Source organism: Gopherus flavomarginatus, chromosome 2, assembly GCF_025201925.1.
Source record: "Gopherus flavomarginatus isolate rGopFla2 chromosome 2, rGopFla2.mat.asm, whole genome shotgun sequence".
Classification (NCBI taxonomy): Eukaryota; Metazoa; Chordata; order Testudines; family Testudinidae; genus Gopherus; species Gopherus flavomarginatus.
In genome coordinates this window covers 97,963,055-97,988,619 of record NC_066618.1, presented here as the reverse complement: position 1 = coordinate 97,988,619, position 25,565 = coordinate 97,963,055, and the positions used below count along the sequence as shown (strand labels likewise).

The 25,565-nt window shown below is 40.5% G+C and overlaps 1 protein-coding gene across 3 annotated transcripts in view; it reads right to left on the bottom strand.

Annotated features, from left to right (window-relative positions):
• Positions 1 to 1,924: 1,924 nt before the first annotated feature.
• The window catches only part of HECW1 (HECT, C2 and WW domain containing E3 ubiquitin protein ligase 1), a 385,797-nt gene continuing 362,156 nt past the window's right edge, over positions 1,925 to 25,565 (bottom strand). For all 3 annotated transcript variants that reach the window (XM_050937655.1, XM_050937656.1, XM_050937657.1), the window contains 4 exons: positions 15,924 to 16,070; positions 13,534 to 13,648; positions 11,829 to 12,027; positions 1,925 to 2,039 (listed from right to left, as the gene is read on the bottom strand). In XM_050937655.1, the coding sequence (XP_050793612.1) occupies positions 1,928 to 2,039; positions 11,829 to 12,027; positions 13,534 to 13,648; positions 15,924 to 16,070 (573 nt within the window). In that variant the 3' untranslated portion in view covers positions 1,925 to 1,927. The remainder of the gene's footprint in view (positions 2,040 to 11,828; positions 12,028 to 13,533; positions 13,649 to 15,923; positions 16,071 to 25,565) is intronic.

Here is a 25,565-nt window from a genome sequence, read left to right as displayed (position 1 = left end):
AAAAATACTGTTAAATGGCCATCAAATATCAGTGACGTAGAATTAATGGAGCACTTTAAAAATCCATATTCTGATTAAACCAAAATATCGTATTTCTGCTTAGAAGCATGTCGTTACCTGTCACTATTAAGACATGCACTAACTTTAAAATCAAGAAGAAAATCATTCAAAAATATTAGAAAAAACAATCATATACACATTAACGTATTAATAGCTAAATATGTCGGTCAGTAAAAACGCATGGAAGGGTTGGGCCTACGTTCTTTGAAGGGTAGGTTTATAAGAACAGAATGTGTTGGATGTTGAATTAGTCTATAAACTTGACAGCTTTCTGAAGTATAACAACAAAATGAGCATAGTAACAGAGACACAGATGGGTGTGATATCTGACTGCCATCTTTTTCACGTGAGCTATTGCTCCCATCAAGAAAGAATTACCCTGTATATTTCACTTAGTTTTTGTTATGGGTAGTCTTTGACCCTATTGTGCTCACTTCACATTTTCCCAGTTAAGACAAACACTTTCAATACACAATTAGTTTTGGAAAACAAGGGCAGCTAAGGTTAAAAGTTGGAGACAACCAGTGTTGTGGGTTTGATTGTAATAGCCTCAGCAATATGTATCAAAGACAAGCATGCTACTGTGTGCCTTGCCTTTCCTAGCTTTGGAGCTGAAAGGTGAAGCCCACAAAATTAAAGAATTTGAGGTCTCAATTAGGCACCAGAAAAGAACTGGATCTTTAATTTGGTGGTACCTAATGAGGCCATGTAGGTCATTGAGCTTCACTCCAAGAAGAATTGCTACAAATGTTTAAGTAAAAGAGAGATACAATCTCACTGCAGCTTCACATTTAATAGAACTTTGTCTAAACTCTTCTGTGCACAACCAATTCTGAGGCTATGGAGGTTTGCATTTGACAACAAAGGGAAAAAACAACAACCAGAAGTTAGCCCTGCCTGACAAGAAATAAATGGCTTCTGATATAAGGAACGGGAGTGTCTATACTTCTCATTTGTAAGGGAGTGTTTTAAACATCAGATAACAAAGAATCAGTAAACAGAATCCAAAGATATTAACAAGAGCAGAACATTCTTCTTAGTCCCTCTTTCTTTGTCATGTACAATATTTAAGTAAGGGATCCTTGTCCTTTATGCTACATAATGAGACATTCTTCTTGAGTGTGCACAAATTTGTGCTTCTTGAGTGGTAAACATTACAATAGAGATTCCCCTCCAAACATGTCTGAAGTGCAAGTTCTTTCTGGTACGGCAAGTAACCATCCATAGCAACCACTGGAATACTTTGCATTGCATTACAGGTTGTTGTTTTTTTTAATGTCTTATCTGCACCATGAGCCTGGGCCAGTTCTGGTTGATGTGGATCTTGAGTCCATGTATAAAAATTTCAGTTTTACTCATAGATATCTCTATGATGGACGATATGTACAGGAAAAACAAGGATGGATGAAAAAAACGCTTGACCACCTCCCAGTACTGAATTCAACTGGTAAGAAGTAAGATGAACTGTGGATTTGTTTAGAAGACACAGGCATATAGAAGCTTGAAATGGTTGATGAGGTTATTTATTTTTTAATCAACATAGGTGGAAGTAAACATTTATTAACATTTGGTCAAGTGTAACATAACCTGCATTTGTATTTTCATTATTATTAATGGAGGTATGTGGAGATATACAGAAACCTTGAGACAGTTGTTTTTCTATTGCATACAGGCTAGCAGTCCATTGGAAACTGAGGATGAAAGCATGAAGGTTAGATCTTAGAGGGAGGCAGTTCTTCATGCACAGCTTTTGTCAATCCTGATTTTTGTTTTCAAAAATAAAAACATGGAAAACCAAGATCATATGACGGCAGGGAAGGAAGGTGACATCATCAGCCATGAAAATACCAGAAGTGCCTGAATTCCATCACTCAAGTCCAAACGTGCTAGTTTCTTCAACAGCTGTCAACAGCTTTTCATACAGCATAGAATAAGATGGGTAGGGTGGAAGATCCAAGCGGTTGAAACATGTGTGTGCCCTGCAAATGGAAAAATGCAGTGTGGTAAGTTTCATTTACTTTTAACCAATATATTAATGAGAAAACACTGCTTATTCTGATGGAAGTTCACTCATGTCCTCTAAATGGCTAAAAAGCTTTAATTAAATAAAGCCTGAGTGTTAAAATAAAAGCCCCTAAAATCCAAAGAGCCAGAAGATATTTTAAAAATATACATGCATGAATTTGAACTATATATATAAACTAAACATTAACAGAAAGTATCTGTATGACAGGCTAGATCCTGCATTAGACCCAGATCATGCACTGATTTCCATGTCGGTGAATCCCCTGTGCAAATGTGGGGTTCACTGTGGAATTAAGGCCTCAGACTTCACACGGAGTAATATTCACTGGTGCCACTTTGGCTGTTTTGTGCTGTTTCAGAAATGCAAAGCAGCTATACCGCTGGTATAAGTGGCTGGTTAAGCTCTGCACTACAGGACAGTTATAAAACAGTTGGAATGTATTGGTAAATTTGGCCCTTTGAGTGGAGTAATAAGACAGGACTGACAACTGTAGGTTCAGTGGGAAAACAGGAAACACTACAAAACCAACTGTTTTGAGTGCCTGAAAGAAGAAAGTCTCTAGAAAGCAGAATGCTGTTTCTGTAACTTACTTGTTATAAGGATGGGTTTTAAATATGATGATGATGATTATTATTATTATTTGTATTACTGTAATGTCTTGGAGCCCTAGTCAGGGATGAGGAGCCCATTGATTATAGTCTATCGGTACCTACTTGAGGTATTAATATTTAATAACGGGCTCTACAGTCTAGCAGAGACAGGTACAACATGAGCCAATGGCTGGAAGTTGAAGCTAGACAAATTCAGACTGGAAATAAGGCATATATTTTCAACAGTGACAGTAATTAACCGTTGGAACAATTTCCCGAGTGTTGTGCTGGATTTTCCGTCACTCGCAATTTTAAAATCAAGACTGAATGTTTGTCTAAAAGATCTGCTCTAGGAATTATTTGGGGAAGTTCTACAGCCTGTGCTGTACAGCAGGTCAGAATCTATGTATTGGGCTAGGCATCGTACAAACACAGACAAGATGTCCCTCTCATAAAAAATTTACAATTTAAGCCAGTTGATAAGTTTTTCAACAAAATAGGGGACACATTTCCCATGAAAAATGTCCCCATTTTCCAACCAACTCTAGTTTTAAATCATGCTTGAGTTGGGGGAAAGATTTCCATTTGTATTCTGGCTTTGCTAAATCGTTTACTATTTCCTTTTCTTCTAGTAACCCTGGTGATCAAAAATCCTCAAGATTTAAAACACTTTTATGGAGGTAGGAGGAGGCCACTTCTATGGAAGAACGGGAGGCTAATCCTAAATTACTAACAAAAATCGTTCCAGTCAGTTCAGCATAAAAATGCTATTTGCTTTTTAGTTTTGAAACACACTGACCTTTACAAATATCCTCAACAGCCTCAAAATGATGCTAATTAGTAATCCATCATGCTGTGCTTAATCTATCTCTGTAGGGAGTGCACATATATGTCTCCTTTCCCCCCAAAGCCCTAGGCATGGTGATGAGTGTTGTTCATGTCTGGTATTTCATATCCACATCAGGCCAGATCTTCAGCTACTGTAAAATGGCAGAGGTGCAATGAAGCCAATGGAGCTATGGTGATCGATGAGAATCTGGCTCCTGGTATTTTTCGAATCTATTGCCTTGTTTTACTTCTAGTTCTGAGATCTCATTCTTTAATGCATGTTATTTCCTATGAGCTGAAGCAGAAGAGCCCTTCCTAAAGTAGACTCCCTCTTATCCTCTGCTGCTCATTTGTTAGGCCAACCGAAAACACCAGGCTGAAGGCAGATTAGTTGGCATGAGGCTTGTAGAACTGAAGGGGGAGATTTATCAAGCACCCACAGTGAATCATTAAAAGCCATCAGGAAATTGAAACAGACAGAGGCATAGTATCTGTTGCACTGCAGCATTTCAATTAGGAGAGCTTTTACTAGTTTTTCTGAATAAAAAATTGTAAACTGGTTATTCTCTGAGAGAGTATGCAATAAAAGCAACTTCCTTTGGAAATGAAATGGGAACATAAAGGAGTTAGAGAAATAAATGAACCTTGATGAAGTCATTATTATAATACATCTCACAAGTTAGTGCATCGTGTGGTGTATGCATTAGAGATGAGTAGTCTTCCACCATTATTTGTGTTCCTCAGCCATACCCACTGAGCCCTACCAATGTGTGTCAACCCTTTTCAGAAGCTAGAAGGTGGTTGAGTTCCCTTGGTCCATTCAGTCACCGGACTCTGCTGAGACTAGTAGCAAAAGTGCTGATTAGTGCTACCTGCAATGGTGTTTACTGTGATATGGACACCTGTCCACTAGGAACTGGATTGAGATAATCAAACTCATTTCAATCAAGCCAGTGAGCAAGCTTCTAATGTTAATGACTTTCAGTCACTCTTCATCTGGGCTAGATTCAGAGCAAAGACCTACTTTTTTTCTTATTACTAGTTCTCCAAAACAAAGACCCTTCAAACTGAAGCCATTATTAACCTTTTGGGTGTCACACATAAAGAGCATTTAGGGGCAGAGAAGAATCTTCTTTGTTTCATTCCTTTACAATTTGAGTGGAGGCAAGGACCTAACATACTGTGTGTCCTCAGAGCCATACAAATGGCTCTTCATTGGACATACAAGCAAACATCGGATTATGGGTTTGTACAGGACAAAGGCTTATGCAGAGGAGGACAGCAGGATATAGCAGATCATTACAGGGTCATATAACGGGGGAGGAACTATTGGAGGGAAAAAAGGGAAGGGAACCTCAAAATGTCTGGAGATGTTTGGACATTTATCCAAACAAAACATTTGTACCCTCTAACCCAAAAGTATCTGTCATACAAAAAGATCCCCAAACAACCAAATAAAAAAGGGAAACTCTCAGGCCAACTACCATGCAGGTACCATACATTGCCAAAGGACAAAATATGGGGTTAAATTCTGTTCTATTAATCCATGCAGCCAGCCCAGTTTTACACCAGTGGAACTAAGAACAAAATTTTTCCATGTGAGCTTCTGCAGTGTTGTAAGTGGGCTAGCTATCATTTCCTGTTCTTTGTTGCAAGGGCCAAAGTCTGGGGACAGGCTTGATGTGCTGGGCCCAGGGTGTCAAGTGTCTACTTATGTAATGCAGTGGCAAGTTCTGATTTTTGGTTTAGGGAGGGGGATAGACAGGAGGAAGATAAGTCTTCGCTGTTCTGTCTCGGTATTGCTGACAAGGCATTAGTTTTGCTTCTTGCAGCTGGAAGTTGAAACCCTTTCCTTTTCCAGCTGAACCAAAAGGCATTCAACTCAGCACTTGGGTTGTTTATATTATATGTTATGTGATTCCTAAGCATATAGGTCAATTAAGAGACCAGGGACATTTTCTGTAATGTCGCAGTCCCTTAACTTTGTGCCCAATCCTGCAAGGGGCTGAGCACCTCCTAAGCTGTGCTGAGCAGCCTCTATGGCCACGGATGTCACTGTAATCAGAACATGGCAGGAGAGGTTCAGCATTTTGCAGTATTCGGCCCTTTGTGTGTATTGGAGTGGAAATGTTGCATGAGCAAGGGAAGAAACAATAGTTACATTTTGTGAATAGACTTTCTTCTTTCAGTTAAGCCTCTAGCTTGCCCTGTTAGCCTGTTGACATTTATGAGAGCATGTTCAGCAAGTATGAGGACCCAAACTTGAAAGAGCAGAGTATTTACACCTTTATGAAACTGACTTCTATGCTTTTAGAAGAAAACATAAGATAAAGTAACCTAAACTATGACCTACTTATCATGCTCTTTTCTTGAAGGAAGAAAAACTATCAACTAATAACTTAAATTTCTTTCTTCTTTGCAGTCTGTAGTTATAACTTCTGGTAGTTTGTGGGGGTCTGAATCTCTAAATCTCTCTTAGTGTCTCCACTGCTACTTCTCTCCTTTTAAATGTCCTCTCTAAAAGTTACATGTAAGCTTTTAAGCTCTTGGCATTCTTCTTTTGTCACTTCCCTTAATCTTTATAATGCTGACAGCCCAAAGGCAGCAAATGCACACACAACCCTCCGCTGTCAAACTTATGGCTTTAACCCATCAGCTGTAATAAGGCTTGCTTTCTGACAGTACAGTGCCAGAGAGACAGAAATGGGCCACTTGTTCCTCTCACCTTGCTTTTTTAGGGAGAGGTACTAACCCCTAGCCACAATCCTCAAATCTCTCAGGTCTTCCATACAAATATCTACTTTTGTTCCTCTTTGTTTGTGAAGGGAAACTCTCAGCGGTTCCTCTTGGGAATTTTTTGCTTAACAAGTGATCTGAGGCTCTAAGGTTATATTTCTGCTGTCTTCAGCAAAAATGGTTTATGCTTCCTTTACAGGAGGACTAGTTTTCCAAGGGTCACACATCTGAATCAGTTTGTGCCTTGGATATTTGACTATCCTGGTAACATTTTATTGTCAGCATGACATTTTGACAAACATATACATAATGAGAATATAAAGAATAACAATATAGGAACTATACTTTGAATAGGAGAATTATATTATATCCCATAATCGTCTCCCTTAGACTGAACTGTAATAGGGCAATTAGGAGAGAGGAAGGGACTCAAGAAGGAAAGAGAGGAGAGGAGGATGAGGAGAAGGCTCAAGGATTAAAAAAATAACAAAACAAGCAAAACGAACACACACACCACTAGGAAAGGGGGAAATGATGAATTTATATTCTGTTATTTGTACACCCAGAAACTTAATTGTTATATGGCAGTTCTGGATATGATGATGATAGGTGCCTAATAAATATCTTAGGACCAAGATCAAATATTTATCGATAATCTGCATATGTTAACTGCAGACAATATGCTGGTATTTATAAATTACTTTGTAGAACTAAAATCACTTTCCAGGGAAAGTCAGCTAATTCTCTGTATTGATTGAGAAAGTAAAGGCCTTTTAGGTACAGATTATTTGCAATTCTTATTGAAATTGCTGGGCCAAATCCTGGGGTCCTTATTTGATTTTTACCTAGGCAGAACTCTCCTTCAAGCCAATGAGAGTTTTGCCTGACTGTGAAGGAGAAACAGAGTAAGGATTTCAGGATGTCCCCCAGTGGGAGGTATAGGTGTTCAGCACTTCTCAGGATCAAGCTCTTAGCAGAGGGCATTGTCTTCTCATACAGCTGTAAGAGAATGTTTTTCCCTCTCTTTGCACACACTTTTCAGGTGAAGTTGTTTTCTTAGTTTTAGACACAGCTACATGATTTAATATAAGGTTTGGGTTTTTTTTTTGGTATTCATTAAAGTATGGGGGGGAATTAAGGTCAAGTTCTTGGGAGACTGAGGGAGTTGGCTGAGAGCCAAAAATCTGCATGACACAAGATAAGAGCTTCCCCTGCTTCAACAAGGCTATAGATGGGAAGAAGTTTTCTCAGATCTTCTTCCAGCTATAAACCCAAACAGGAGAACGATCTTTCCCCCATGAGAAACTTACTAAAAACCAAGCACTGGGAGTCAATGTATAACTGCTGCATTTCAAAGGGGAGTCTTCCATATTAAACAGGGAGAGTAAACCTGGGGCCTGAAGAACAGAAACCAGCATAAATAACATTAAGTGCCTGGACTCTGTTACCTAGTTTGTGGTATCTCATTTGATTCGCTACAGCAGTCTGGAGGAAAAACAAACGGTAGTTTTACATTGACAGAGTCCTGTAGGAGTTAGACACACTCCGGCTGGATACTGCTGCAGAGTCACGTTCTTGTGGTCTGGGAGTAAAGCAATATCTCTGAGCTGTTTTCTGCTTTGGCTGCCTTTATTCTAATGTGTACACATGATACATAGATGTAGATTAGAATAAAATAACCTATGTCTCATTTCCCATGCATAATGGAAATAATCCACTTGTTGGGTCTGATATTCCTTATGCCAGCGTTTCCCACCAGTGTTACTCTGTTGACTTCAGTGGATTTATTCCTGATTTACACCAGCATAAGTGAGGTTAGAATAAAGCTCCTGGAGTCCAAATCTTCCAAACCACTCTAAAGTCATAACTATTGTTGATAGGTGTAAACCTGGAGCTGGAGGTGTAATTTCCATCTTGAGAATACATATCCATGCTAGCTCTAATTGAGTACCGCACTAAAAATAGAAGTGTACCCATGACGATGTGAGAGGCTAGGCACCCTGAATACAATCCTGTCCAAGATGTTAGGCTGTGTCTACACTTAAACTGCTAGACTGGCCCAGCTGCAGTGCTGCAGCTTCGTCGCTGTAGCACGTCTGAGTAGGCACTCACTACAGCAACAGGAGGGGTTTTCCCATGACTGTAGTTAATCCACCTCCCCAACAGGCAGTAACTAGATCAATGGAAGAATTCTTCTGTCAGCCTACACTGGGGGTCAGGTCTGAATACCTATGTCTCCTGGGAGAGAGCAGGGATTTTTCACATCCCTGAGAGAAGTAGCTATGCTGATGTAAGTTTTCAACATAGATCAGCCTTTGGTATGTACTTGGGTGGATGGCCCCTCCTGCCGTGGCAGTTACACGGCTATTTCCAGAAAGCTCTATCATGAGTGCTATGTATTAATAGTAGTACTATTACAAGTATCATTTCACCTCAGAAATTCACACCATGTGTCTTTGCTGGTAGTGCTGCACGTTGTGGCAAGTGTTAGGCATTACTACATCTGTATTCATTGGTAAACAAAACAGGAGCAATTGCACACTGCATCACTAAAGCATAAGGACAATGTGTATGGAAGAGTCACACATCTAAAACAGGAGAAGGAAGAAGAGATCGAAAAGGGAGCCCTGCGTTCTTACAAAATATTTAAAACTTTTCTTGATACTTTGTAAAACATCTGGAAATGTTCAGACCAGACCTAGCCATTAAAACCCAGCAACCCCACATCCATCTCTGTGCCAGGCCCAGCTGAAGAAGCCAACTGCTTGGAGGTTTATGCAATCTTTGCAGATTTCTATGGCAGAAGAAACAGTCATAATTCTTGGTGGACTGGGACCTAAGAATTTTGTAGCATTCATGAAAAAACTCAAGCCAAAAGTTAGGGTCCTAAATCCATATTTGAACATCTAACTGATCTAATCTGATTACTTTCAGGGCACATAGAAAGGGTTATCTATTTCCCCCATGCATTAGAAAATGGGGGAGGGGAATAAGTGCAAATGTAGAGGTGGGGAATTGTTTGAGCAGGAGGAGGATCTGTAGTGAGTTACCTTACATTGGTACACTTAGTGTGCACTTTTAAATTATGCCCATGTGCCTAGAGGATATGGTCAGATGCTCTTTAACCTTCTAAACAAATACATAATTAGGCATCTAAATAAAAAGTTCAAGTAAATGTGGATTTAGGAGCTTAATTTTCAGTGTCCAGTTTTTGGCATTTTGGCCCTGGTGTTTTATATATTTCTGACTGCTATATGCACTCAACAGCACTTTACAATTATTAAATAATACAGACGATTGTTCATGGTGAACAATCTGGGTTTTTCTCCCATCAGAAAACGGTTGCTTCACTTGTCTGGATCACATTGCTCAGAAAGTTCTAGAGGGTTCTGAAGCTCTGACCTGGAGAGAAGGCTTCTTCGGGGGAGAATGAGATCTTGAGTAATTAGTGGATAAACTTAAGGCAGTTAACTTAAATATCTTAAGGCTAACTGAATCTAGGTCATAAGCAATGCCCAGGGTTAACACAGAAAGTTAAGCAGAGGAGAAAGAGGCAAATTACCTTATTAGCCCTTGACAGGTCAGCCTGGCATTTCTTATATACACTACAAAACCCGCTCATCTTCACATAGAGAAGTCTAATGTAGAAATGCTGCACAACTTGGAACTTGTATTTTTTGTGATTCTTCGTGTTCACAATCAGGACTGTCCATAACCACCTCTAGAGCCCATCTATAGAGGTGGTTTTGGACCTCTCAAAGATTTGAAAAAACAAATGGGACTTGCAGAATGCCAGGAAAGTTATTAGACTTGGTCTCTGTCAAACCAAAGTAGGAAGCATGTGATAAAATCAAAGGCTTATCCTTGAAAATGCCTGGTCAGCAGCACCATCCCAGGCCTGTCTACCCTGTGGATTTGCCCTGATTCCAGCCATCCCTGGCCACCCACCAGAACAGTTGCACTGCACCAAACCCCTAATGCAGATATGGTAAATTGCAGTTGGCAACAGTAGTTTACTGCTGCTTGAAATGGGGTTTGCACCAATACAGCTTACACGGTTGTCTGGTCACTGGTGCATGAAACCAGGGCTAATTCCCAGTGCAGATGAATCTAGGGCTAATTCCCCCAGTTTCCTGAAAGGACTGTATGGAGCACCTCAGCTGTTCTTCACTGGAGATGGTCTCTAATGTATGCAGGTCCCAAGCCATTGAGGGCTTTATAAGGCAAGAACAACACTTTGAATATCCTTCTGGAAATGAATGGAAGCCAATGTAGATCTTGAAGCACAGGTGAGAAGTCTTCTCTGAATGAGGATTGTTAAGCAAATAGGGCATTTCCTTAGCTGAAATCTCTTAATGGTGGTAAGATGTAGCCTACATAGAGTGCACTCCAGTAGTACAATCTCAAGGAGACAACAGCATGGTTAGACATAGTGACATTCACATTCAAGAAAAGAAGTCACAACCTAGATGGAAGACAGCGTAGTCAGTTGACAGAACACTGATTAGGACTCAGAAGATCCAGGATCTATTCCTGGCCCTGCTATTGGTCTCTTGGGCAAGCCACATCACCTCTCTGTGACTCAGTCTCCCTATCTGTAAAATGAAGATAATGATATTGACCTCCTTTGTGAAGCATTTTGAGATTTACTGATGAAAAGTGCTATATAAGAGCTAGATATTATTGCTATTATTATGGCTGGGCACAAATGGATGCAAATATTCTTGGCCACTGCTGCAGCAGTGAAATCCAACAAGATGTCCAGGCAGTGAATCTATGTCATAAACACCAGACACTTTCCCTAAACCAAGATAATTGCCTCTGCCCTTCTCCCAAAATCTTCCCACAGCCTATATTCATTATTCCAATCTTGTCTGGCGTGAGCCTCAGCAAGTTCTCGAGCAAGCTTCAATGTGTTAGGAACTGGGTAAATCATTCAGCTGCACCTACTGAACCAATTAGAATGGATATATAAATCTGGGTGGTATCATCACATGGACTACAGCCCATTTCCTCACTCAGCTTCCTAATGGTCCCATACACATTAGTATGCAGGTTCAGTGTGCAGGTGCTGGGTGGTTGGTGGCCTCTGATATACAGGAGCTCAGACTAGATGATCTGGTGGTCCCTTATGGCCTTAAACTCTATGAGTCTATGACATGCTGAATAGTGGGATGACAAAATGGAACAAATGAGATCCAGTAGAGGTGTTCAGATCTGAATCCCTATGGGACTTGGGCTAGGAAATGGGTGTCTCTGGCTGAATCAGAGACATGTTTTGAAATCTCACAAGCTCTGAAATCTCACAAAAAGATTTGGTTTGGATCTGAGGAATTAGCATCCTGACCATTCCCTACTATTTAAAGGACTCCAAATATGAAGGTCTGGTTTCAACCCATCTCTAAATATAAAGAAATCACCCTTCACTGAGTTGTAGGTTGTAGATTCAGTGACTGTGTTGTGATGAAGTGAGACTTGTCCTTTGCTGCTCTTGTATTCACTGTCATTAACTGCCAGAAACACTGAAATGAAGTGTTGTGCTCATCTTCTCCACAACTTTTAAGATTTTATTCATAATACAGACATACCTTGGAAGGGATGTTATTTTCCCCCATTTCTCTATACAGAAACGCCGCAGACCATTGCTCCCTCGAAGGGCTGCAAATCCCTCATATGGCACACTAGATGTTCCAGTGACAAACTGCAGGAATCGTAGTCTCTGTTCATTGTTAAATCTCTCCACCGCTGCCCAGAACCACCGTATTACAATATGCCCATCATGGTAACCTGAGAGAGAGAGATTAGAAACATACAAGTTAAGTGGGAACTGGATCTGATGATGTACCATTTCAATACATTTCCACAAAAAAGAAATGTGAGCTATTAGCTTCTCTTGCTACAAGGACTGATCTAATGATTGATGAGCTATGTCTCAGCCCTCTTGTCTTCTCACCTCTGGATAACTTAATACAGCTAACTAATTTGAAACTACAAAATTCCATGTACCTCAAAGCTCACATTTATAACTCACGTATACTGCCCTTTTCCAAAACATTTTGGCAAATACTATGGTTATCCATGTTAAATATAAATGACTAAAGTTGATATTCTATATGGTTTATGACAGCTTGATGGAAGGCTATATTTCTGATTCCCAAATACAACCAAGACTGGAGAACTGGATAAATTGTTACATCTATAGCAGATAACATTCAATGGTGTTTCTTTAAAACAATGTAATAAGAGGGGTAAAGAAATTAAATCAATGGTCCAGATAGTGAAGCTAGCATAGGAAGGTGCAGGCCTAGCTACCTGTATCCTAGGTCTGAATCACTTTAAGGGGCCATACCCTCTTCATGGCCAATACCAGTCCCTTTTGGGGTTATACTGATCTCCAACGTCTAGAGGGGAATGGCTGCTGCAAGCCCTTCCCTGGCAGACTTTCCACCACAGCTCTGGGCTTGAGATCACGCTAGTGAAAGTAGAATGAACCCAAGCTCAATCTGGCTCAATAATTATATTTAAATAACCACCTGAGATAACACTCTATGCAGAAGAGTTAAACTTGAAAACCATTATAGGGAACCCTCTTTATGGCTAGTAGCTCAGTGCTTAAGTAACAAATAGGTAAGAATATTTGGTGGTCAGCCAACAGCCGAAATTTGCGTCTTGTGTTTATGGAGGACAGGTCAACTCCATTGAGTTTTCTTGTGCGTTGTAGAGCTGAGGGACCTGGGGGAACAACCCATTTGCCCATTACTCAACAGTTCCTGCACACACTATGCTCTTTGTTCAAAACAAAACAAGTCCAACTAGTCAGGGCAGGGGATTTAGTGCTGGTGTTGAATGAAGGAGTGAAACACTTTGACTTAGGGGCTTTAACTTAGCGCAGCATTTTATTAGAATGTAACTGGGAGTAGAATTTGGCTCTATTGAAATTAATGAGAATTTTGCCATTGTCTCAATGAGGCCAGGATTTTACTCGTATTCTTCAATACAAATAAAGTATAGGCTAAATTCTGCAGTCTCTACTCAGTCAAAACTCCCATTGAGTCAAAGGAATTTTGTCTGAGTAAGATCTGAGTAGAAACTGCAAGACCTGTTCTAGTATTAACATGTGTATTGGCCAAATCATGAGGTCCTTGTTTAGTTTTCATTGAGTCCTTCTTGAGAGAAACCGTCTGAATTCAGTGGGAGTTTCCACCAGTAAAAACAGAGCAAACACTGAGTACGCATCTCAGGATGTGGCCCGATAATAAAGAAGGTGCTCCTAAGTATGAGTAGATGGTTTACCTCCACGATATTCTGTGTTGTTACGCCAGTCATTGAGGTCTATTTCTGCAGTGCCTGCAATCACCAGCTCTAGCTCTCTGGCATCAAAAATAGAGACGAGCCTGGAGTCTACAACCTGAAACACAAACCATTCTTGAGCCCACTCTGGACTGGAGGTACAGCAGATGCATTGTCTCAGAAAAACCCAGTCATGGCTCTGATGATTAGCTGCCTACTGTGACTAAGAGTGCATGTCAGCAGTTAGATTCCAACCACCGGCTCATAAATCAGTTGCTCTTCTTTGTGAGTTTGCTGAGAATTTTAATTGTAAACTATGATAATCTATGAGGAGATTTGATCAGAATGGAACAGCAGAAAGAAAAGGAAATAGTTTGTGCAGAGGACTTCTTCCTACCGCATCTCTTCTGAACAGTGATATTAATGGTCAACTGCATATTAGATTTGCAAAATATAGGGTATATTTTTTCTATATTACTTTTAGTCTGTGTCAGAATATGATTACAAGATAGCAGCCCTAGTACTTCATGCATGATTAAATTGAGGTTTATCTTCTTAATGGTATTTAAAAAATCCTTCACAAACTGTACAGTATTGAGATGAACACAGAATATAGAGAGAAATATACAGCTTTTCTGCCTTTGTCAGTTCTTGCGGTGGTCAAGCACTTTCATGAATTCTGCCACAGTGAAACTCTTGGAGCCAGATCCTCAGCTGATGTAAATTGACATAGCTCCAATGACTTCAATGGAACAGTGCCCATTAACACAAGGTTGAAATCCAGCATTTTATATATTTGGGCTAGCCACGGTTTATAGTATAGAATGCTAGATGTCAAACCACCCTGTGATGAGTTCCTTAGGGATATAGTATGTCTCACTATCTTTGGAAAGTTCTTCTCCTCAGTCATGTGTTCATTCTGTACTTCCTCACACTCCAACCCCCAACAGAAGAAGAAAATTTGGAACCCATATTTCACTACAGTATTTTATACAACATCTTTCAAAAAGCCTTTATTGCTTAGAACAGCCACTAGTGGCTAGGGGTCAGATTTTCAAAGGTACTTAGGTGCCTAATGATGCAGATACACGCCTATAGACATTTTCAAATGCGGCTGGGCAGCTTAGGAACCGAACTTCCATTGGAAACAGTGGGAGTCAGACACCTAAACTGCATATCGCCTTTTGAAAATCCCAAATTGATCTGCATCATTAGAAGCCTGAATACCTTTGAAAATCTACCCTGAGGAGTCTTATAATCAACAATGGCCTCTGCTTGATATTGACTGGAAAATGGAACAAACCAAAAAACTGAAATAACCACAGAAGAAAAATCATTTTACAATTCTATATACTGAGTCTGATTCTCCTCTTGTCTGCCCTAGTTTTACTCCAATAAATTTGGATTTACAGCAGGGTAAGTGAGAGAAGAATCAGGCTCACTATGCTTTATAGACTGACATTTTTTCAAAGTTACCAAAGCCAATACCAACAGTTAATATTGTCATAGCTCATTAGTCAACAAACTCAGCTTCTGGCCAGGACAGCATATGACATACACAAGGAAAGTGAAATGTGGTTTGACAGGACACATGCCAGAAATTCTTATTCTTTTTGAATGAAAGGAGACTTCTGTGGGGTACAGCTACCTAGGATAATGTCTTAGCAATTTTTTTTGTTTCCTTGCTTGTGATCTTCAGTTCGCTGTGCCTCTGACTGGCAGGCATGAGTGGTGGAAAAGGCAAGAGTCCAGGAACTGACTATATTCTGTAGTCTGAGCAGATAGAGGATTTGTTCCTGATAGTCCTTGTATGGTACACAGCAGGGTGCACAAGGCTGGCAAGTAGAAGACTCATGTGGGTGCAAATGAGATCAAGTGAAAGGCCTGGTCTGCTGCACGATAGTAATAAGCCTATCCTGAGTTCCCCCTCCCTTACTTGCAAGTGTGCATGGTGAAAAAGTGGCAGTATGTACACTTGTCTGAGGACTCAAGGGCCTAAACGCTGTCCTCATGTTACCAGTGTGGTGCTTAGCTATGTGCAACTTTCTCTGCTTTACTTTTACTATGAGATAGGACTATTGTTGTGATTGGATAGCAGTAATCTCATTAGTGCAGGTCAGGTTTACCTGTGCTTTTTCTTCCATTCATCACTTTTTATTGTGCAGGATCAAGTTCACATTCATCTACCTTCCCCCTTAATCACTAACATTAAACACATCAGCTCCTGATGCTACTACCCCTGCCTGCTAAGGTTTTGAGAATTCCATTCATTTCTAAACTTATCTTCCTAGCCACATCACAGTGCACTGATGTGGTATTGACAGTAGGTTACCCCTGTGCTTGTCACATTCAGAACATGAGTGGTGGATGGCATGAGCAACTTTGTTACTTACTTCATAGAAGCCACGGACTAGAGCCTCTGTTTGCTGAACCACTCCCCGTTCCACACGCCACTTTACCATTCTCTCAATGTACTCCTTCTTGTTCTTTTCTGTCACCTGTGTGTTTGAACCCCCAGATTTCAGCTCTCTTTCTGTCACCTATCAAATAGAAATACATATTGGGGTAGCAATGCAGAGATCACCACGTATTTCAAAATTCAAGGCAGGCTTTGCAAAACGGTGCGGCGCAAGCAAAATTTCTGCATTCCTATCAGTACATCGCATCATTACAGTTCACTCTATGTTGGTGTCTCTCCCATTCCCATCAGAAAAATTAAAGTAATTAGCAGGAGAAAAACATGTTCCAAATGGCATATGCAGATAATGATTCAGTTTCTTTGATTCACCGACATCACACTTGGTGAAGTGGGACACATCAAGGTGCCACGATTTTCTCTGCTCAGCCACTCTTTCCAGCACAGGCTACAGCAGCCATAGAATCATGGAAGCATAGAATATCAGGGTTGGAAGGGACCTCAGGAGGTCATCTAATCCAACTCCCTGCTCAAAGCAGGACCAATCCCCAACTAAATCAGCCTTGAGAATGCTCCAACTTCTTGTTCCAGCTTGCAGTGGTCCCCCAGAAACCACTGACCAACTGATCATAGTCAAAACATAGCTCACTTTTACCACACATGTTCATCCTGCCTTTCCCACCAACAGCTGCAGGGAGGGTGACTTAGGAGCCAGTCATGCCAGCTATATGCCTGCTGCAAACTTCCTAACCAGGGCAAAGGGAACAGGCCAGGACAGAGAATCCACCCCAGTGTTGAGCAAGTCAGACTGTCTCACAGAAGAAACGCAATTAGTTGGTTAACTGTTGGTTCAAAAACTTACCTGTTTCAGTTCAAAAGTTTTACTCTCATGTGACATGTTCCCTTAGGCAACAATTGTTACTGTGAGTAAAGCTAAGTGAAAGTGTATATCAATGGCTATAGAATTTCATAGCATCCTAAGGGTTAATTTTAGTTGGTTTGATTGCTGAAGTTTGAGGCAGACAAGAAGTGATTAGTAGGGATTAGCCTTAGGAACCTATGCAGTGAGCATATGATCTTTGGAAGATGTTGCAAAAATTATCTACTTTGTAATTAAACTAATTTCAAATTCACTCTAATAGATTACAAAAATTAAGAACAATTAAGGGTTTATTTGCATGAACATTTAGTCTGTGGCAAACTGGGGTGTGAGTCTACCCTGTTGCAGACAAACTGTCCATGAGGACCTTGCTGCCACGCATTTACACTTCATTAATGCACTCTGATCCAGCCCCATTCAGGCATGTGGCAATTCTCCAAAAAGGGCCATATTTTTGGAGGTTAATGTACCCAACCCAGGGGCGGCTCTAGGCCCCAGCACGCCAAGTGCGTGCTTGGGGCGGCATGCCACGGGGGGCGCTCTGCCAGTTGCCGGGAGGGCGGCTGGCAGGGTGCCTTCGGCGGCATGCCTGTGGAAGGTCCGCTGGTCCTGCGGCTCCACCGAAGCTGCGGGACCAGTGGACCCTCCACAGCCACGCCTGCGGGAGCTGCGGGACCGGCGAGCGGCAGAGCACCCCCCGCGGCATGACGCCGTGCTTGGGGTGGCGAAATGTCTAGAGCTGCCCCTGACCCAACCTACACTCCCCCCACATCTCATATCCTTTCAAAGCTTATTTTATGTTCTTTTAGATGAAGTATGATAAGCAGTTGTCAAGTGGTGCCATGTGACTGTAGGTGAGGTGAAACAATGGTACCCAAAATGAGAAAGTATCATTTTTTGCACAGTTCCAGAAACACTGCAACAAGACTACAACTACAGTTTTTACTCTTTAAGTTAATTTCAACATCTTAATATGGTGTTTTTTAGTCAAACACCAATGTATGTCCAAGTGATAATGTATTAAAAGGTTTGTATTTGTTTTGCATGGGCAAGTATTTTTTTTTTTTAACAGAAATGATGAATCTGTGGCAACAATGTCATACATCAACATATTGCAATATACTAACATGAAATGTTTTCACATCACATATTCTTAATTGTCAGAGGGTGTCACAAGTGATTATAATAGTTTTCTATATTTTCAAATGAAATTTGCTGACCAGATGAGTTTCTTATTGAAAGTTGTGCACCAGTAGCTGTAGATTACGTGCCCATAGTTTGTACTGCATAGTGGGTAGATATAAATGTATGTGAATTCCTAATGTAATGCTTCTCCATTTGTACATACAATATAGTATATGTAGTCTGCATGTATAGGCAATTTAGCTGTAATTGTCTAAGTATGCAGTACTAGTCTTTCAAATATTCTAGAAATTAGCTTTTTAATTCAGTGACATGCATAGGTCAGTATTGTGTTAGAGATGACAATATACAGCTTCATATTGGGCTTCAATCAAAGTGCTCTAAAATGGTAATTTTGATACTAACATACAGATCTAATTTAGCATAAGTCTGTATATGTGTACAAAATGAAAAATGGTGATAGTGGTGGTGGAATGCTAACAATATAGTAAATTTACCACTACAGAGAAATTACAGTATATGAAGACATTGAGCACACAAGCCCCTTAAAGTTTACATCAAAGAGAAAAAGACTCTTCACAAACTTTGAAAAATGTGTTATTTGTCAAGAAAATCAAAAGAATACAAAACTGTCAAAGCAATCAGTGCTGGACAGAATTCTGTGATGCTGGCAGCAGAAGTCAGGAGAGATAAACTGTATTGGTGGCTACTGGATAAGTTTTCTAGTTTAGATGATGTGCCACCAATACTCTGTCACAGGGGTTGCTTTCAGGAATACACAAACAAGTTGAATGTTGCACATGTCAGAGTTTTACTGAACCCAGGGAAGAAAACAGATTCTGACTCTGATCAGAAAACATTATGTTCATCTGCTTCTATAGCCACCAGCGCAAGCATGTCCTCCAGTGATTGTTTGCTTGTGAAAACCACACAAGAAAGACAAGAAACTTAATAAAATAGGAATATTTGAGAGCAACCAATCTAAGGGAGGTAGCACATCGAAGACAAGATGATAACATATTGCACTGAATATCTGTAGAAGACTTGATTGCTGTTGTCACTCAACATGCCTTTCTTCCTCTTTGAGTAAAAAGAATCTTAAAGCAAAACCATCTAGTTGCACTGCAACAATACAGTCACATTATGAAATTGCACTTTATCAGCTGGTAGAAGAGATAGACAATTATATTATGTACAACAAGAAGGCTCTTCTGTCCAAGCTGCCACAAAGATATAAACCCCTACTTCCCTCAGATGTAGAAACTGAAAGCTATTCTAGTAGCAAATTATAGGCAAGATTAGAAAAACAGTATGGTTCTGCAATTTCATTCTATAAACAGCATGGAAAATGCATATCTACCATGGTTCCAGGCAGCACAATAACATTAGCTGATGCTATCCAAGCTGCTAGTCATCTGAAGCAGGAACTTAACTCATCCAAATGTTTTATGGCTGTTCTTCTGGCGAATGAGCCTGATTAATAGCTTTCAAATGAACAAGTGATTTTGTATAATGCTGCTTCAATCCTTTGGTCTGAAATAGCCAAAATGAAAGCCTCAGTATGTTATCCAAAGTCAGGTGTTTGTAGTTTACAGAGGACAGCTACTTTTGTGCCCCAGTTGGTGCGGGAGTTTGTCCTTTGGTCGGTAGATAATTCAGCCAGTGGTGTCGTCCTTGAGAAGACATTCAAAAGGTGTCTCTCAGTTACAGAGTACATAGTATTTAAGTGTTCCAAAATGATCACACCTCTGCACACAGGTCTTGCTGCATGGCTAAACCCATGAGTTTGGGTCTCACAATTGACCTGACATACTGTACCTTCATGGATTCTGCAATTATGATGAGCTGAGGCAGTTCATCACTAGTGCTGCAAAAACTGAAGTAGAAAGACTCCAGAGCGGTATGTTAATTTCAAATGGAATTACACCCCTTCAGGCTGGTAGAAATCTCATCCATGAAGGAGACAGTAATATAGACATCAGCATAGAGAGCATTGATGGAAAGGTACTTTCTTTTTAATGGCTACAGTGGTATTTGAAGAACAGTTTGCAGATAGTTCGGCCTCACAAGAAATATCACTGACCCATAGGAAAGAAAAGTCACTTATTCTACCCAGGTAATCAGAGACTCTTATTCAAAGTGCAGTATTTGAAAAACCTAGAATACATCCAGAACCAACTCATGATAAAAAAACACTGAAAAAAAACCAACCTCTTGTCACCTATAAATGAACAATGTCTGAGATTTCTCCTGGAGTCTCTTACGGCTACTACTTTATAACATCCTACCAATACCAAATTGCATTGATATTGTTCACACTCATGTGATTCCATTTTGGTCTAGTTTCAAGCACAAGCTTGCAACAAAGAAAGAGCATCTACACAGAAATTGCATATGTACCCATTGTGGATGAAGAACAAATGGAGCGATTTGTGACAGATGCCCTTGATTCTGATGGGACACATAGCTTCTTCAGCCTAGTCAAGAACTCAGTCATCAAAACATTTGCAGACATGGCCAAGAAGACCAAATTTAAATTTGACAATTGAGGGACAATCACAGCAGCGATCAATCCAGCAATTGTTTTCCACAGAGTCCTGCCTTTAGCAAGATGGAGATGATGTTTCAATGGCAACTGTTCTTTGTCACCGAAGAGGACAGGTGCCTGCGTTCTTCCATGCTGATGGAACAATGAGAATAACAGACAAAGCTGAATTAGGGCATCAGCTGGAAGCTCAAGCTGAAAGAATCCATCAGCTAAGAGAATGCAACTAGGGATATGTCTACACAACAAAGAAAAACCCACGGCTGGCTCATCCACACGGTCCTAGAGCCTGGACTCCAGTCCAAGCCTGAAGTCTACACAGCAGTGAAACAACCCTGCAACCTGAGCCCTGTGAGCTGACTTCGTTGGCACAGATCAGCAGTGGGTTTTTCTTTGCTGTGTAGACACATGCAAAAAAACCACTGTGTACATCAAAGATGCCAACACTGTGATACAAATGATGGCTGGAGATAAATTCTATACATTCAGTGTATTGGCTGCTGAGTACTTGAGGCAGGTCCTAAAAGGATTTGAGAAAGCTAATTCTGTAATCAGAGTCTTTGACATATGACAACAGTAACTCTTTTAAAACTGCAGAAAGACAGCACTGGACATGGTCTAAGGTTGGACGCAAAAAATATCAGGTGATTGATGGACACCCTTTGCCACCATGAAAAAAGTTTCTAAATGTGGCATCCAACAGCAGTCACTTGTAAAATTCCTCTGCGAATATATGGTTCAAAATGCACCTTCTTGTTGGAGGCTTTTACAATGGGGAAGTAGAAAAGTCCATCACCAGTGGTGTGTTGAAGTCCAAGACTTGTACAGTACTCAAGAGAAAGCAGATACAATGATGCCTCTGCATGCTGTATGTGCTAATATGGCTTTTGGTCCTCCTGGTGTCAAAGTAACCATAGTAATTAGGTCACTTGACACAGAAGGTTTGGTTCTTGTGGTTCACTACTTTTCAAAAACGGAACACATATATAGCATGTAGATTGAAAGAGGCACCATTATCAGTACAACTGACAAGTGTCGCTTCATACCTGTGCATGCAATTTGTGACGCACTCACTCCTGACTTCTGCAACATACTGCCTGATGTGTCATCCCTATTTAGTACTAGGGAAAAAATCTGTGTTTGATGCTGTCAAAACAAATGCTCCAGAGGTCTTGTCAAATTGGGAGAGAGTGACAGACAAGCTGCAATTTCTGCAGCAAGGAAATTGTTGGCAGCGATGTATGACCAGCATAAGAAAGAAAAGGACACCTATAGAAATCTGAATAGCTTGCATCTCAATCTAGCCATCAAAAAGGACAAGTCACTGGGCAAACTCCCACCAGGTGAGGACAGTTTTGAAGAGCATGTCTAAAGAGCATATTGGCAAACAAAGATTTGGATGTCTTTGCACATAGGTGAACAAGATATTGGATCACCACTGCAACATGGATGGAAAAATGTGGATGATGAACTACTTCCTGTATTCTTCAAGGGCCCAGTGGCTTCTGGGCTTCTACAAGACTTTATTTGTGCTTGTACCAGTAGGGGCCCACTGCACAATCAACTGTGTCTATACTCAGAACAATCTTCCCTGCACAAAACTGTGTACATGCCAAAGCAATGGAGACCACACACTCTCAAAAGAGACCATAATGGTGAACAAGATGAATATGACGTTGACTGGAAATGTTCCCCAGCTCTATTACAGTTCAATTATACTTGTTCAAATTCATTATTCTATTTTGTTTCACCCTTTAGATAGTTGTCATGATGCTTTGAGGTCACAAAGAAATCCAACTTTATGTTTTGCAATAATACATAGAGTCATTAATCTAACAGAAACTAATGCAAACATTTCAAAGTTTTAATTGTGGAATGTATTATTGTTTATCCTGTTTCTATGGTAATGGCACCACTTGTCAGTGTCATATCATACGTCATCTTAAAGTAGACAGAATAAGCTTTCCAATGATGTATTATGTGCACGTGTATAGAGAGGGTACATTAAATCAACAAATCATGATGTTGGCTACTCACCTGATTTCAAATAGGACTACATGAAAACACATTAACAAACTGTTAATGTACATCATTAGGGTTCACATAGACAGTCTGCGGAAGGCTAGTGCAAGTAGATTCACACCCCAGCTTGCCACAAACCTTATGTTTGAGTAGACAAGCCCTAAAAAAAAATGATTCAGAAAGCGATGGAACCTCCTTATGCCCTTTTCAGTTTTCTGCTGCCATAGCAGTAATGTCTACTATAGATAATGAATGGGCTGCATACATGATTTATATGTTTATTAGTCCAAGAGATTGCATACAAAGCATATATAATATGATCTTCATTATTCTGCCCATTGACAGGGACTTACAGTAGCATCATGAATTATGGAAACACTTGATGATTCATCCAAGCTCAAGCTTTAATGAGAAGCAGTAAGAGCAAGTAAGGGTAACCAGGGTAAAGTTAGACATAATGGGCTAGATTCTCAGCTGGTGTACATGGACTCCAATGGAGCTGTACTCATTTACACCAGCTGAGACTTTGGCCCCAGGGCTCAATTTCATCCCTGAAAATAGTGCATAGTTGTGATAGATTCATGAAAGCCCCTGTTCAGCAAAGCAGTTATGCACATCTAGCTTTAAGCAAGTACTTGAGCCCCATTGTCTCAAATCTCTTGCAGGATTTCCCAAAACATGCAGCCTTCCTGATGATTGATTTCTTCAGCTTCTTATTATTTCTATATAGTATACTTCCGTTTATCCGAATCCTCATTATCTGATCCTCTGTATTATCTGATTCCCTTCCTTGTCCCTCATGTATCTAAGCTGATGAGCAGAGACCCCTGGGCTGAACTGCAATGAGGAGGACAAGCCCCTGGACAAGGGGGAGGCCACCCTGCTGCTGAATGTGCAGAGAACCCTTGGGAGTGAGTGAACAGAGCTGTGACAGCAGAGCTGCAGAGGGACTTGTGTGCTGCTACAGGGACAGTGACACACAGTTCCTGCAGGTGCAGGGCACAAGAAAGACCGCAGTCTTGGCGGGGTAGAGCTGAGTCCCAGGCTGCACACAAATGTTCCTTTTAGATTTTGTTTGCCCTATCCATCCTTTGAGATGCAGCTCCCAAATATTAATAGAGCTGCCACTGTCATTTACACTTTGGTAAAGTATTCACCCACTCTTTAAATGATCCAACAACTCTTCAAAGTTTGGACTCATCTGTGAGTAATACATAATTCCAGGTTTCATTCTTCCATTTCCTAAACTTTCTTGTCCACAAGATCTTTGTTGTTTGACCATATTCTTTTAAACACAGGTTTTTTGGCAACCAGTCCACAATTTTCAATCTTCTAATTTTGCTAGCCAAATTCTTGGGACTCTCTGCTAGATCGTTTGCCACTTGTCTGCTTGAATGGTATCTAGCTAACACAGAAGTTATTCTTAAATACTGAATATCAGGCCCTCAACATTTGCTTCCTCCCATGACCAGCTTTGGGCCTGATCCTAAAACCCATTAAAGTCAATGAGAGTCTTCTCGTGGATTTATCATGTAACATTTATATTGAGGTAGCACCTAGAGGCCAACCTGATTGGGGCCTCAATGTGCTTGATGCTATACAAACATTCCGAGAATGACAGTCCCTGCCCCCAAATCCTTAAAATCTAAAAGGAGATTAGGGCCAGATTCTGATGCTCTTATTCAAAATGAAAGTCACCTTACTCCACCAGTAATCCCAGCGAAGTCAATGGGTCTGCCTGTGAAGTAAAGTACTAGTCAACGTGAGTAATGGTATCAGAATCTGGCCCTAAGCTGTTCATCTGTTTTAGTACTATCAGATATCTTGATCTTTTCTTTTAAAACCCATCTCATTTGTAGCATGCAACAAAATTCCACTTAATGATATTCATCTTCTCTTTGCAAAGAGCATAATTCTAGGTAGCGAGCCACACCAGTTGTGCTCTCAGATGACTGAGCACAACTCCCATTGATATTTTCACTTACCTTCATTGTCTACTACTATAAATATACATGTAACTCATCTGTCTGTACAGTGTATCTGCATAACTTTGTTTGTCTGTCTACGTCTTTACGCATTAGTTTTAAATTGCGATTTCTGCCAGAGCAACCACTGCATCATCATTTGCATGTCATGCAAAATTTTGCTCAAAGTCAAGAAAACAGTTGAGGGTTGGGCTGTGTAGAACAATCCTATCCCTTCTGAAGAGGCTCCAATCCTTGTAATTCCTTATCTTGTCCCCTGGATTCCATTTTTTACTCTTGTCCTTCCTCGCTCCCCCTCTTTCCCTTGTCATTAGTCTCTACCCTCTAGTTCCTTTCCACAGAGTTCAACCTCAACCTTGAAAATACCCTTCTGCAGGCTCTTCTGCTTCCAAGATCCTTATTGCTGACCCTACTGTTTACTCCTGCTGCCAGACTTTCTCTGCTCCAACTCTATTCTTGATCTCCTCCAGCCTGGCTTATGCCCTTGCTACTTCCCTGGAAAGTCACAGGGAAAATATTTTACTTTGATCTCTCTGCTGCCTCTGAGACTACCAGTCAAACCCTCATCCTGAACCTTCTCCTTTCCCTCAGCTTTGACACTTCTTTAGCCTTCAGCATCTCCTTTGGTGGCTCTTAATCCTGCCCCTAACTCCCCACTGGTTTCTCCTGGGGCTCTGTTCTCTCCTGCTTTTTTCTAGGCAACTTCATTCATGCTCACAGTGTTACCTACTGTCTCCATGCTGATGACTGCCAAATCTACCTCTCTATCTTCATCTTTCCCTTTTTGTACAGTCTACCATCTCCAACTGTTCTTCCTACATCTCCTCTTTGATGTCCCACCACTATCTCATTGGGCCAAATTCAATTGGGTTATATATGGTGGTGTAAAATACTCAGATTATGCTCTCATTTACAAAAGTGTAAATGTAAAGTAACTCCACTGAAATCAACAGCGCTATTCTGAATTTATATTGGTGTAATTCAAAGCTAAATTTGGCCTCATGCCTAAGTTGGTTAAACAAACAAACACACACAAAAACAAAA